General features: G+C 42.7%; 2 protein-coding genes across 5 annotated transcripts in view; both read left to right on the top strand.

The window, feature by feature from the left end:
- The first annotated feature begins 50 nt into the window (after positions 1–50).
- Positions 51–3881, top strand: LOC111575717 (uncharacterized protein C14orf93 homolog). 2 transcript variants are annotated; one of them, XM_055017420.1, is made up of 5 exons: positions 53–253; positions 353–471; positions 594–820; positions 2863–2944; positions 3557–3881. In XM_055017420.1, exons 2-4 carry the CDS (start codon positions 412–414, stop codon positions 2921–2923), a joined length of 348 nt encoding a protein of 115 aa, XP_054873395.1. In that variant the 5' UTR covers positions 53–253; positions 353–411; the 3' UTR covers positions 2924–2944; positions 3557–3881. The 2 variants fall into 2 exon arrangements, with proteins under 2 accessions (XP_054873394.1, XP_054873395.1); XM_055017419.1 differs by lacking the exons at positions 2863–2944; positions 3557–3881 and having other exon boundaries at positions 51–253; positions 594–1482.
- A 5769-nt stretch (positions 3882–9650) lies between these two features.
- Positions 9651–11303, top strand: part of LOC129350537 (platelet-derived growth factor receptor beta-like) — a 24892-nt gene continuing 23239 nt past the window's right edge. For 2 of the 3 annotated variants that reach the window (XM_055017380.1, XM_055017378.1), the window contains exons 1-4: positions 9651–9802; positions 9952–10046; positions 10694–10889; positions 11054–11303. The exon at positions 11054–11303 is cut by the window's right edge and continues 11 nt beyond it. In XM_055017380.1, the coding sequence (XP_054873355.1) occupies positions 9751–9802; positions 9952–10046; positions 10694–10889; positions 11054–11303 (593 nt within the window). In that variant the 5' untranslated portion in view covers positions 9651–9750. The remainder of the gene's footprint in view (positions 9803–9951; positions 10047–10693; positions 10890–11053) is intronic. The other variant, XM_055017379.1, reaches the window with a different exon arrangement.

Genomic DNA, 11303 nt, shown 5'->3' with positions numbered 1-11303 from the left:
TTGTCAGCTGAATGTACACAAATTGTTGTACTGTAGATTGTAAACAATTCATGCATCCATTCAAATTGTGTCTGCTAATTTAAAACTGTTTTAAATGACTTTACAGTTGACTCTGCAGTTATTCTGCTGTGAGTAGTAAATGAATGTTCTGATTTATTTTCACAGACTGGGCTCACCTCACAATGAGACAGTCAGGACATATTTAGTTAAAACTTTGGCTGAAGTCCAGATGTGGAGACAGACGTTCTTCTATGTTCTAAATTATCTGACTTCATCAACAGCAACAAAAGCTGAAAATAGCAGGAAATAATAATAATAAAGCTAATAACGGCTTCATTTAACTGTTTTCCAGCTGATTGTAAAAAGCATTTTGAAACTCTACGGAGGAACTACCGCTACAGTCAACCCAACATGGCGGATCAGGCGGAGGCCATGAAGTCTTCTGCCCCGAGTCACCACAGAAGAAAGAGGGTAAGAGATATTAGTTTGATTCATTACATTGTGTGTTTTATACAAAATGTGGTTAGAATAGTATTGCTGGTCGCTGTTACATTAGTAAGTGTATTGATTTCCTGTACTGATTGTGTTCACAGCTGCTGGATGCCAGGAAGACAGTCCTTGCTCCAGATGAAGAGGACTTCTGGAAGGGCATCACAACTGACATGATGTCAGATGAAGAGGACGGCAGCGTTGACGGGGTGTGTGGATGGATAGTGTGGCTTCCATCCTTCCACAGCCAGGAGCTAGCCAACCTGCCGCACTACAGACTGGAGGCTGATGTGAGGAGTGGACAGCCGTCTGATAGAGTGAAGCCACATAAGTATGACACAGCAGCAGCAAAGAGACATTTTAAGCCAGAGCTGATGCCTGAGACCAGCTCAGTGTGAGAGACCAACTTGCTCATTTTTTAGTTTTTGATTTATTTTGAAAAAAAATATATATATATATATATATATATATATATTATTATAATATCCTGATTAGTGGTTCTGTGACTCCTCCTAGACCTCCTGATTAGTGGTGCTATGACTCCTTCTAGACCTCCTGATTAGTGGTACTATGACTCCTCCTATACCTCCTGATTAGTGGTGCTATGACTCCTTCTATACCTCCTGATTAGTGGTACTATGACTCCTTCTAGATCTCCTGATTAGTGGTGCTATGACTCCTTCTGTACCTCCTGATTAGTGGTCCTATGACTCCTTCTAGACCTCTTGATTAGTGGTACTATGACTCCTTCTAGACCTCCTGATTAGTGGTTGTCACGGGTTCATTTAAAAAAATTATAAAAATGATGGCAAGGTCGAAGAGTTCCAAAAACAGTGAATTTTTTTATTTGCACCAAATCCTTTAAAAGCGTATATAAATATTTACAGTGCAAAAAGACTGGTGGACACAGCAGGAAAAAAAAACAGAAGTATTTACAGAGAGCTTGAAACCTTTCAGCGGGCAGCCACATCGCCTAGAGCACCTCCAGCACCAACTCACTGGCTGTTCAACTCGGGCCCATATATACCCCCCTAGCCCCTCCCCCGGGCAAACCAAAAGTTAATTGTAGGGGGTAAATAAGAAAAGGCCAAAATAACCATAAGGAAGAACAAAATCCATAATACAATTAAACCAAAATTACACAAAACAAATTACCCAACTTATGGTAACTGAAACAACTCTGAAAACATAATAAACCACAAAATAACTACAGAACCGGAAAATGGGAAAATCCAGGTCACATGGTGGCCTCATTGCGCGCCACTTGCCCCATTTCCCTCACGGCCAGGAAGCGCCTCTGTTTGGCCCACGACACAGAGGCTGCACAGTCATTGAGAGGTGAGTGTTACTGTCCGGGTGTGCTTGGTGAGGGGAGACGTGTAGGCACCGAGTGTGCACCCTCGATGCGTTACAGCAGGGAAGAGGTGAGTCCAGATATGGGGAGGATTATGACAGGCAGTTTATGAGTCCAGGGCCGGGGAACGTGCGGATGGTCCCAGAAAACCGTTTCACAGCGCGCGCTGTGAGAACAATGGAGCGCGTGGTGCGCTCTTGCACCCCGCCCCCTCCGGAGCCGCAGAGAGGAGAAAAAGCGCACAGGGCTTAAGAGTGACGGGCATTTAGAGGCGCTCTGTCACAGTGGTCCTATGACTCCTTCTGTACCTCTTGATTAGTGGTACTATGACTCCTTGTACCTCTTGATTAGTGGTACCATGACTCCTTCTGTACCTCTTGATTAGTGGTCCTATGACTCCTTCTGTACCTCTTGATTAGTGGTACTATGACTCCTTCTGTACCTCTTGATTAGTGGTACTATGACTCCTTCTGTACCTCTTGATTAGTGGTACTATGACTCCTCCTAGACCTCCTGATAAGTGGTACTATGACTCCTTCTAGACCTCCTGATTAGTGGTACTATGACTCCTCCTAGACCTCCTAATTAGTGGTACTATGACTCCTCCTAGACCTCCTGATTAGTGGTGCTATGACTCCTCCTAGACCTCCTGATTAGTGGTACTATGACTCCTTCTAGACCTCCTGATTAGTGGTACTATGACTCCTTCTAGACCTCCTGATTAGTGGTACTATGACTCCTCCTAGACCTCCTGATTAGTGGTGCTATGACTCCTCCTAGACCTCCTGATTAGTGGTACTATGACTCCTTCTAGACCTCCTGATTAGTGGTACTACAGTTTCACTGAGTTTCTACATTGGAGCTGAACTTTAAATAGTGTTGAAATATTTGTCTTTGTCTCTGATCATCAGAGGAGAAACTCTGCCTTTGTACTTAAAGTAATCTGAATACTGTGAGGTGATTCGTTGATGATGCTGAACAAAACATTTTCTGCTGTGTTTTGTTCTGTTCACATGAAGTCTGCTGCTGGAAAGAAGAAATCCAACAGAGCGTGCTCAGAAACCACATCAGAGAGCATGAACGCTGAGAGGAGTGTCTAATGTGAGTTTATATTGACGTGAAGTTTAGCAATACAGACACCTGCTGGTCAACCTGTGGAATTGCAGCAGTTTCACTCAACAGAGTGTCTGATTCCATGAATTTATCAAATTATTCTCTCAGTTATTGGCAAAATAAATTTAAAATCTGATGAAGGTTTGTGGAATAAATCAGACTGAAATATGTGAAACTGAATCAGGTTCATCTGGAGGTTTAGAGCTGCAGACTGAAGACAAACTTATTTATTACTGATCCATCGATGAATCTGCTGACACACACACACACACACACACACACACACACACACACACACACACACACACACACACACACACACACACACACACACACACACACACAGTAAAGGCCTTTTTGTGCTTTCCACTAGTTCTCACTACTGTGTGTGTGTGTGTGTGTGTGTGTGTGTGTGTGTGTGTGTGTGTGTGTGTGTGTTACTGTGCATGTGTCTCTGTCTGTGTGTGTGTGTCTCTCTGTGTGTGTGTGTGTGTGTGTGTGTGTGTGTGTGTGTGTGTGTGTTGGACTGAGTTCACTTCCTGAGGGCAATCGACGTTGAGACAAATTGAAAACAGACGTTTCTCTCTTTCTGTGACTCAGTCTGTTGGTTTCCATTCGTCGCTCGTCTGGAATGAGACTGAAGAGAGGAGAAGAACAAGAAGAAGAAGGAGAAGAAGAAGAAGAAGAAGGAGAAGAAGGCGACAAAGGTGAGGAACTAGACGATAGTAAAAGAGAAAGAAAAACAGAAGAAGCAGAAACAGAGGAAGAGCTGCATCAGAAGGTTTCCGTAAACTCAATATCTGTACTTTAACAACACAAATACTCTGAAATGTTCCATCAGTGCAGTACTACTGAGTTTCCACAGAAACAAGTTGCGAGCAGTAAACTGGACAACAAAGACTTTGGATGTATTTGTGTCCTCCTGTAGCTGTGTATTTTTTTGGTATTTAGTGTAACGTTTTGATGGTCGTTGTGTATTTTTGTGGTGTGACTGATGTTCAGAAACCAGCAGCTGAAGCTGGACTCTGGGATTGTGTCATGGTGTAGTGTCATGCTGTTGATGTGTTGTGGTCCTTGTTTTGTTATATAATTGTGGGTAGTGTTGTCAGTTGTGTTGTTGTGTTGTCACGTTTGTTGTAGGTGTCCGTTATCATGTTTTGGAGTTGTGGCTGTTGTCATGTGTTTGTGGTGTTGCTTTTGATATTTGTTCTCATGTTTGTGGGTGTTGTTGTCATGTTGTGGTGTTGTAGTGTTATTGTGGTGTTGTTGTCATGTGGTAGTTTTTGTTGTGGTGTTGTTGTCATGTGGGTGTTGTTGTTGTGGTGTTGTTGTCATGTGGTGTTTGTTGTTGTGGTGTTGTTGTGAGGTTCTCATGTTGTTTGTTGTTGTCATGATTGGTGTGGTAGTTGTCATGTTATGGGTGTTGTTGTGGTCATGTTGTGGTGTTGTTGTCATATGGTGGTGTTGTTGTGATGTCCATTCTCATGTTGTGTTGTTGTTTGTGGTGTTGTTGCTGTTGTTGTCATGTTGTGGTGTTGTTTTGATGTTGTGGTGTTGTTGTTCATGTTTGTGGTGTTGTTATGATGTTGTTGTCATGTTGTGGTGTTGTTGTGGTGTTGGTTGTCATGTTGTGGTGGTATTGTTCTTGTCATGTTGTGTCTTATTGTGTGTTGTCATGTGATGTTGTAGTGTTGTTGTAGTATAGTGTTGTTTGTGGTTTTGTGATGTTGTGTTGTTGTAGCCATGTTTGTGGTGTTGTGCTTTTTTGTAGTCATGTTGTTGGTGTTCTTGTTCTCATGTTGTTAGTGTTTGATGTTATAGTGTTGTTTGTGGTGATGTGATTGTTCTGTTGTTGTTTTCATGTTGTGTTGTTGTCATATTGTGGTGTTGTGTTGTTGTTGTCATGTTGTGGTGTTTGGTGCTGTCACATTGTTGTGGTGTTGTTGTTGTCATGTTTTGGTGTTGTCATCATGTTGTGGTGTTGTTGTCATGTTGTGGTGTTGTCATCATGTTGTGGTGTTGTTGTGGTATAGTCACGTTGTTGTGGTGTTGTTGTGGTGTTGTCATGTTGTGGGTTGTGGTGTTGTCATGTTGTGGTGTTGTTGTCGTCATGTTGTGGAGTTGTTTTGGTGCAGTGAATTGATCTAAATATCTTATCAGGTGTTGTTTACATTGTGGTTGTCATGGTAACCACCAGATCAGAAATGCTGCTCATTGATTGACAGTTTATTAATCATTGAAGTATTGGAACTGGTGTTAATCAGGTGTTAAAGCTGGTGAGTGTTAAGCCGCGTTTCCACTAGATGTGATTTTCCCGCACGGCATCTGAAAATCACAGGGATGGTGGGCAGTCACTAGTGGACCACAACATGGTCACGTGACATCTGGACCAACAGTGGGCTACGTGGTCACGTGACATCTGGACCAACAGTGGGCCGCTACGTGGTCACGTGACCGAGCTTTCAGCTGGACAGTCCAGCAGATGAGTCAGATAAACACAGCGGCTCAGCTGCAAACTTTCCCTTTTATTTAGAAAACACTTCAGAGAAAAGTATTTCTGAAAGCATTTGAGGCAGAAATAATCTGCAGCTGAATCTGTCCTGGTTTTAGTTCACTGATGGCTAGTTTAGAAGTTTGAGGACATTTTCACACGATGAGTGGAATCTCCACACGCTGCATCCAATTTGCATAAAGTAGAAGTCCAGTCTACTTTATGCAAATGAGCTGCAGGTAAACACACCACAACCGGACCAGCATGCAGCATGCGGCGTGTTTATCCAACATGTCTGCCGGCCCGTCCAGCTGACAGCTCGGTCACATGACCACATAGAGCCCCACTGTGGTCTGCTAGTGACCACCCACCATCCGTGTTGATTTTCAGTGTTGCCATGCTGTTTACGTGCAATGAGAACATCACATTTAGTGGACACACACAGCTTAATACCAAACAACAGACACCAAAATCTCTGATGGGAAAACTGACATGAAGAGAGATGCTCAGCGCTCTCCTGTGCAACATCTCCATGGTTACTGATGGTGCGTGCTACGTCTCTCATGGTAACTTGATGCTCACCTGTTCCTGATTGGTTCCTGCCACAGACAGGCATCAAGGAGTCCTCCATGTTTATCTTCAGTGATCAATGATCTGTTTTCTCACTCACAGCCTGTCACTCATCTGAGCTGACCAATCATGATGCAGAGTGGGAGCTACACTAATGGACGGTAGGACAGGACAGGTGAGGTGACAGGCACAGCTGCAATGTGATTGCTGCTTCTGACAATTCAGTAAGAGATCCTACTTTTGGTCTGATTGATCACTTTGATCGATCTTCTAGTTGTAAGATACTAGTAGTCATTGATGTACAATACTGCAGTTATTGATGTAAATACTGCAGTTATTGATGTAAATACTGCAGTTAATTGATGTAAGTACTGCAGTTAATGATGTAAATACTGCAGTTATTGATGTAAGTACTGCAGTTGTTGATGTAAGTAACTGCAGTTATTGATGTAAATACTGCAGTTGTTGAGCATCATTCTTGGGTTTAATGTTGTTCTGGGGGTCACCAGACGTCCATCTTGACTCCTTGTTTGGAATCTCCAGGGATCCGTTTCACAAAGCAGGTTAACAGACTCCGAGACAGAAAACTGAGATTTTCCTTCATTTCAGGATTAACAGACTCTGACTTTTAACGAAACCTGCTTTTTGAAACAGACCCCTGGTCTCACTGACTGATCCTGGTCTCTGAGGAGGACCAGATCAGTCCTCCTCTCCTCCTCCTGCCTCTTCCTCCTCCTCCTCCTCCTGTCCCTTCCTCCTCCTACCTCCTCTTCCTCCTCCTCCTCCTCTTCCTCCTCCTCCTCCGTCCTCCTCCTTCGTCCTCTCCCTCTCTCCTCCTCCTCCTTCCTCCTCTCCCTCCTCCTCCTCCTCCTCTTCCTCCTCTTCCTCCTCTTCTCCCTCCTCCTCCTCCTGTCCGTCCTCCTCCTCCTAACAGGAAATTCCTCCCGTTTATTTTCTTCTTCAGTGGTCAACATTCTTTCCATCTGCAGGATGAAGCAGGCCTCTGATTGGTCGATCTCCCCGGGCATGCGCTGCGGTTGGACGGACTGTGAAAACATTCAGGAGAGGAATGTTCAGGCAGTAGTACTGTAGTACTGCAGTATCAACGCAGTACAACTACACGATTACTGTACTGTAGTACTGCAGTATAAACACAGAGAAACTACCTGATTACTGTACTGTAGTACTGCAGTGTAAATGCAGTAAAACTACATGATTACTGTAGTACTGCAGTATGAATGCACTAAAACTACATGATTACTGTACGGTAGTACTGCAGTATAAATGCAATAAAAGTACATGATTACTGTAGTACTGCAGTATAAATGCAATAAAAGTACATGATTACTGGTAGTACTGCAGTATAAATGCAGTAAAACTACATGATTACTGTAGTGTAGTACTGCAGTATAAATGCAGTAAAACTACATCATTAATGCACTGTAGTACTGCAGCTAAATGCAGTATAATTACATGATTACTGTAGTACTGCAGTATAAACGCAGTCAAACTACATGATTACTGTAGTACTGCAATATAAATGCAGTAAAACTACGTGATTACTGTAATACTGCAGTATCAATTCAGTAAAACTATGATTACTGTAGTACTGCAGCTAAACGCAGTATGATTACATGATTACTGTAGTACTGCAGTATAAACGCAGTTAAATGACATGATTACTGTAGTATTGCAATATAAATGCAGTAAAACTACGTGATTACTGTAGTACTGCAGTATAAACTCAGTAAAACTACATGATTACTGTAGTACTGATGTATAAATGCAGTAAAACTACATGATTACTGCCCTGTAGTGTTGCAGTGTACATGCAGTAAAACTACATGATTACTGTAGTACTGCAGTATAAATGCAGTAAAACTACATGATTACTGTAGTGTAGTACTGCAGTATAAATGCAGTAAAACTACATCATTAATGCACTGTAGTACTGCAGCTAAATGCAGTATAATTACATGATTACTGTAGTACTGCAGTATAAACGCAGTCAAACTACATGATTACTGTAGTACTGCAATATAAATGCAGTAAAACTACGTGATTACTGTAATACTGCAGTATCAATTCAGTAAAACTATGATTACTGTAGTACTGCAGCTAAACGCAGTATGATTACATGATTACTGTAGTACTGCAGTATAAACGCAGTTAAATGACATGATTACTGTAGTATTGCAATATAAATGCAGTAAAACTACGTGATTACTGTAGTACTGCAGTATAAACTCAGTAAAACTACATGATTACTGTAGTACTGATGTATAAATGCAGTAAAACTACATGATTACTGCCCTGTAGTGTTGCAGTGTACATGCAGTAAAACTACATGATTACTGTAGTACTGCAGTATAAATGCAGTAAAACTACATGATTACTGTACAGTAGTACTGCAGTATAAATGCAATAAAAGTACATGATTACTGTAGTACTGCAGTATAAATGCAGTAAAACTACATGATTACTGTAGTGTAGTACTACAGTATAAATGCCGTAAAACTACATGATTACGGTACTGTAGTACTGCATTATAAATGCAATAAAAGTACATGATTACTGTAGTACTGCAGTATAAATGCAGTAACACTACATGGTTACTGTCGTGTAGTACTGCAGTATGAACACAGTAAAAATGCATTTTTACTGTAGTGTAGTACTGCAGTATAAATGCAGTAAAACTACATCATTAATGCACTGTAGTACTGCAGCTAAATGCAGTATAATTACATGATTACTGTAGTGCTGCAGTATAAACACAGTTAAACTACATGATTACTGTAGTACTGCAGTATAAATGCAGCAAAACTACATGATTACTGTAGTACTGCAGTATAAACATAGTAAAACTACATGATTACTGCACTGTAGTGCTGCAGTATAAATGCAATAAAAGTACATGATTACTGTAGTACTGCAGTATAATGCAGTAAAACTACATGATTACTGTAGTACTGCAGTATAAATGCAGTAAAACTACATGATTATTGTAGTACTGCAGTATAAATGCAGTAAAATACATCATTAATGCACTGTAGTACTGCAGCTAAATGCAGTATAATTACATGATTACTGTAGTGCTGCAGTATAAACACAGTTAAACTACATGATTACTGTAGTACTGCAATATAAATGCAGTAAAACTACATGATTACTGTAGTACTGCAGTATCAACTCAGTAAAACTACATGATTACTGTAGTACTGCAGTATAAATGCAGCAAAACTACATGATTACTGTAGTACTGCAGTATAAATGTAGTAAAACTACATGATTACTGCACTGTAGTGCTGCAGTATAAATGCAATAAAAGTACGTGATTACTGTAGTACTGCAGTATAATGCAATAAAACTACATGATTACTGTAGTACTGCAGTATAAATGCAGTAAAACTACATGATCACTGTAGTACTGCAGTATAAATGCAGTAAAACTACATGATTACTGTAGTGTAGTACTGCAGTATAAATGCAGTAAAACTGAATGATTACTGTACTGTAGTACTGCAGTATAAATGCAATAAAAGTACATGCTTACTGTAGTACTGCAGTATAAATGCAGTAAAACAACAAGATTACTGTCGTACTGCAGTATAAACGCAGTAAAACTACCTGTGGGGGTTACCTGTAGGAGTTTCCTGTAGGAGTTACCTGTGGGGGTTACCTGTAAACACCTGAGCTCTCCTCTCTGTGCTCCCATTGATCAGGACTGGTGGCCATGATGGCGTCCATCAGAGCACGGAACAGGAACCTGAACCTGCTGCTGTTGTGTGAGTATAAAGGTTACATCACTGGAAAAGAACACCTGTTTGTCCACCTGTCTGTTTACATGTCTGTCCACCAGTCTGACTACCTGTCTGTCCACCTGTCTGTCTACCTGTCTGTCCACCTGTCTGTCTACATGTCTGTCTGTATGCAGGTGTGTTCCTGGTTTGTCCTGAAGGGGGCGTGGCTCTGGAGCTTCTGCCATCAGCTTCTGAAGTTCTGCTCAACTCAAACTCCAACTTCACTGTGGTCAGTAACACTTGTCTGTCTCTACAGGCACCTGTTTGTCTCTATAGGTACCTGTCTGTCTCTACACGTACCTGTCTGTCTCTACAGGCACCTGTTTGTCTCTATAGGTACCTGTCTGTCACTACACGTACCTGTCTGTCTCTACAGGCACCTGTCTGTCTCTATAGGTACCTGTCTGTCTCTACACGTACCTGTCTGTCTCTACAGGCACCTGTTTGTCTCTATAGGTACCTGTCTGTCTCTACACGTACCTGTCTGTCTCTACAGGCACCTGTTTGTCTCTATAGGTACCTGTCTGTCTCTACACGTACCTGTCTGTCTCTACAGGCACCTGTTTGTCTCTATAGGTACCTGTCTGTCTCTACACGTACCTGTCTGTCTCTACACGTACCTGTTTGTCTCTATAGGTACCTGTCTGTCTCTACACATACCTGTCTGTCTCTACAGGCACCTGTCTGTCTCTACACGTACCTGTCTGTCTCTACACGTACCTGTCTGTCTCTGCAGATACCTGTCTGTCTCTACAGATACCTATCTGTCTCTACAGGTACCTGTCTGTCTCTGCAGATACCCGTCTGTCTCTACAGATACCTGTCTGTCTCTGCAGATACCTGTCTGTCTCTACAGATACCTGTCTGTTTCCTCAGGTGTGTTCGGGGTGGAGTCAAGTGACGTGGCGATTCCCTCCGGACTTCCGGGTAGACGGGGTTTTTGTGGACAGTAGGGGGTCCAGCAGCGTCCTGCAGCTCGTTAATGTCACCTGGAGGAACTCTGGGAGATACACCTGTGAGGAGGAGGCATCCAATCAGAGCAGAGACATCAACATTTTCATACCTGGACAAGGTAGCAGTCTATATCTGTCCCACCTGTCTCTCTGCTGACCTGCCTGTCTCACCTGTCTCTCTGCTGGCCTGTCAGTCCCACCTGTTTCTCTCCAGACCTGTCAGTCCCACCTGTCTCTCTGCTGACCTGTCAGTTCCACCTGTCTGTCCCCCTGTCCCCCTCAGATCCAGACCAATGGTTCGTCCCGGTTGGTCCAGGTGTGGTGATGAAGGAGGCGGAGGAGGACACCATCCCCTGCGTGGTGTCCAACCCACGTCTCAACGTGTCTCTGCTGGAGCGTCCCAGCAGGACGCCGGTGGACGGGTTGACATACGAGCCGGGCCGCGGCTTCACGGGTCGCCTCAATGACACGTCATACGTGTGCTCGGCCGCCCACGGAGACGAAGAGAGAGAGTCCCAGGTGTACTACGTCTT

The sequence above is a fragment of the Amphiprion ocellaris genome, chromosome 14 (assembly GCF_022539595.1).
Source record: "Amphiprion ocellaris isolate individual 3 ecotype Okinawa chromosome 14, ASM2253959v1, whole genome shotgun sequence".
NCBI lineage: Eukaryota > Metazoa > Chordata > Actinopteri > Pomacentridae > Amphiprion > Amphiprion ocellaris.
The sequence above is the reverse complement of the archived record's forward strand: the minus strand, read 5'-3'. Positions and strand labels throughout refer to the sequence as shown.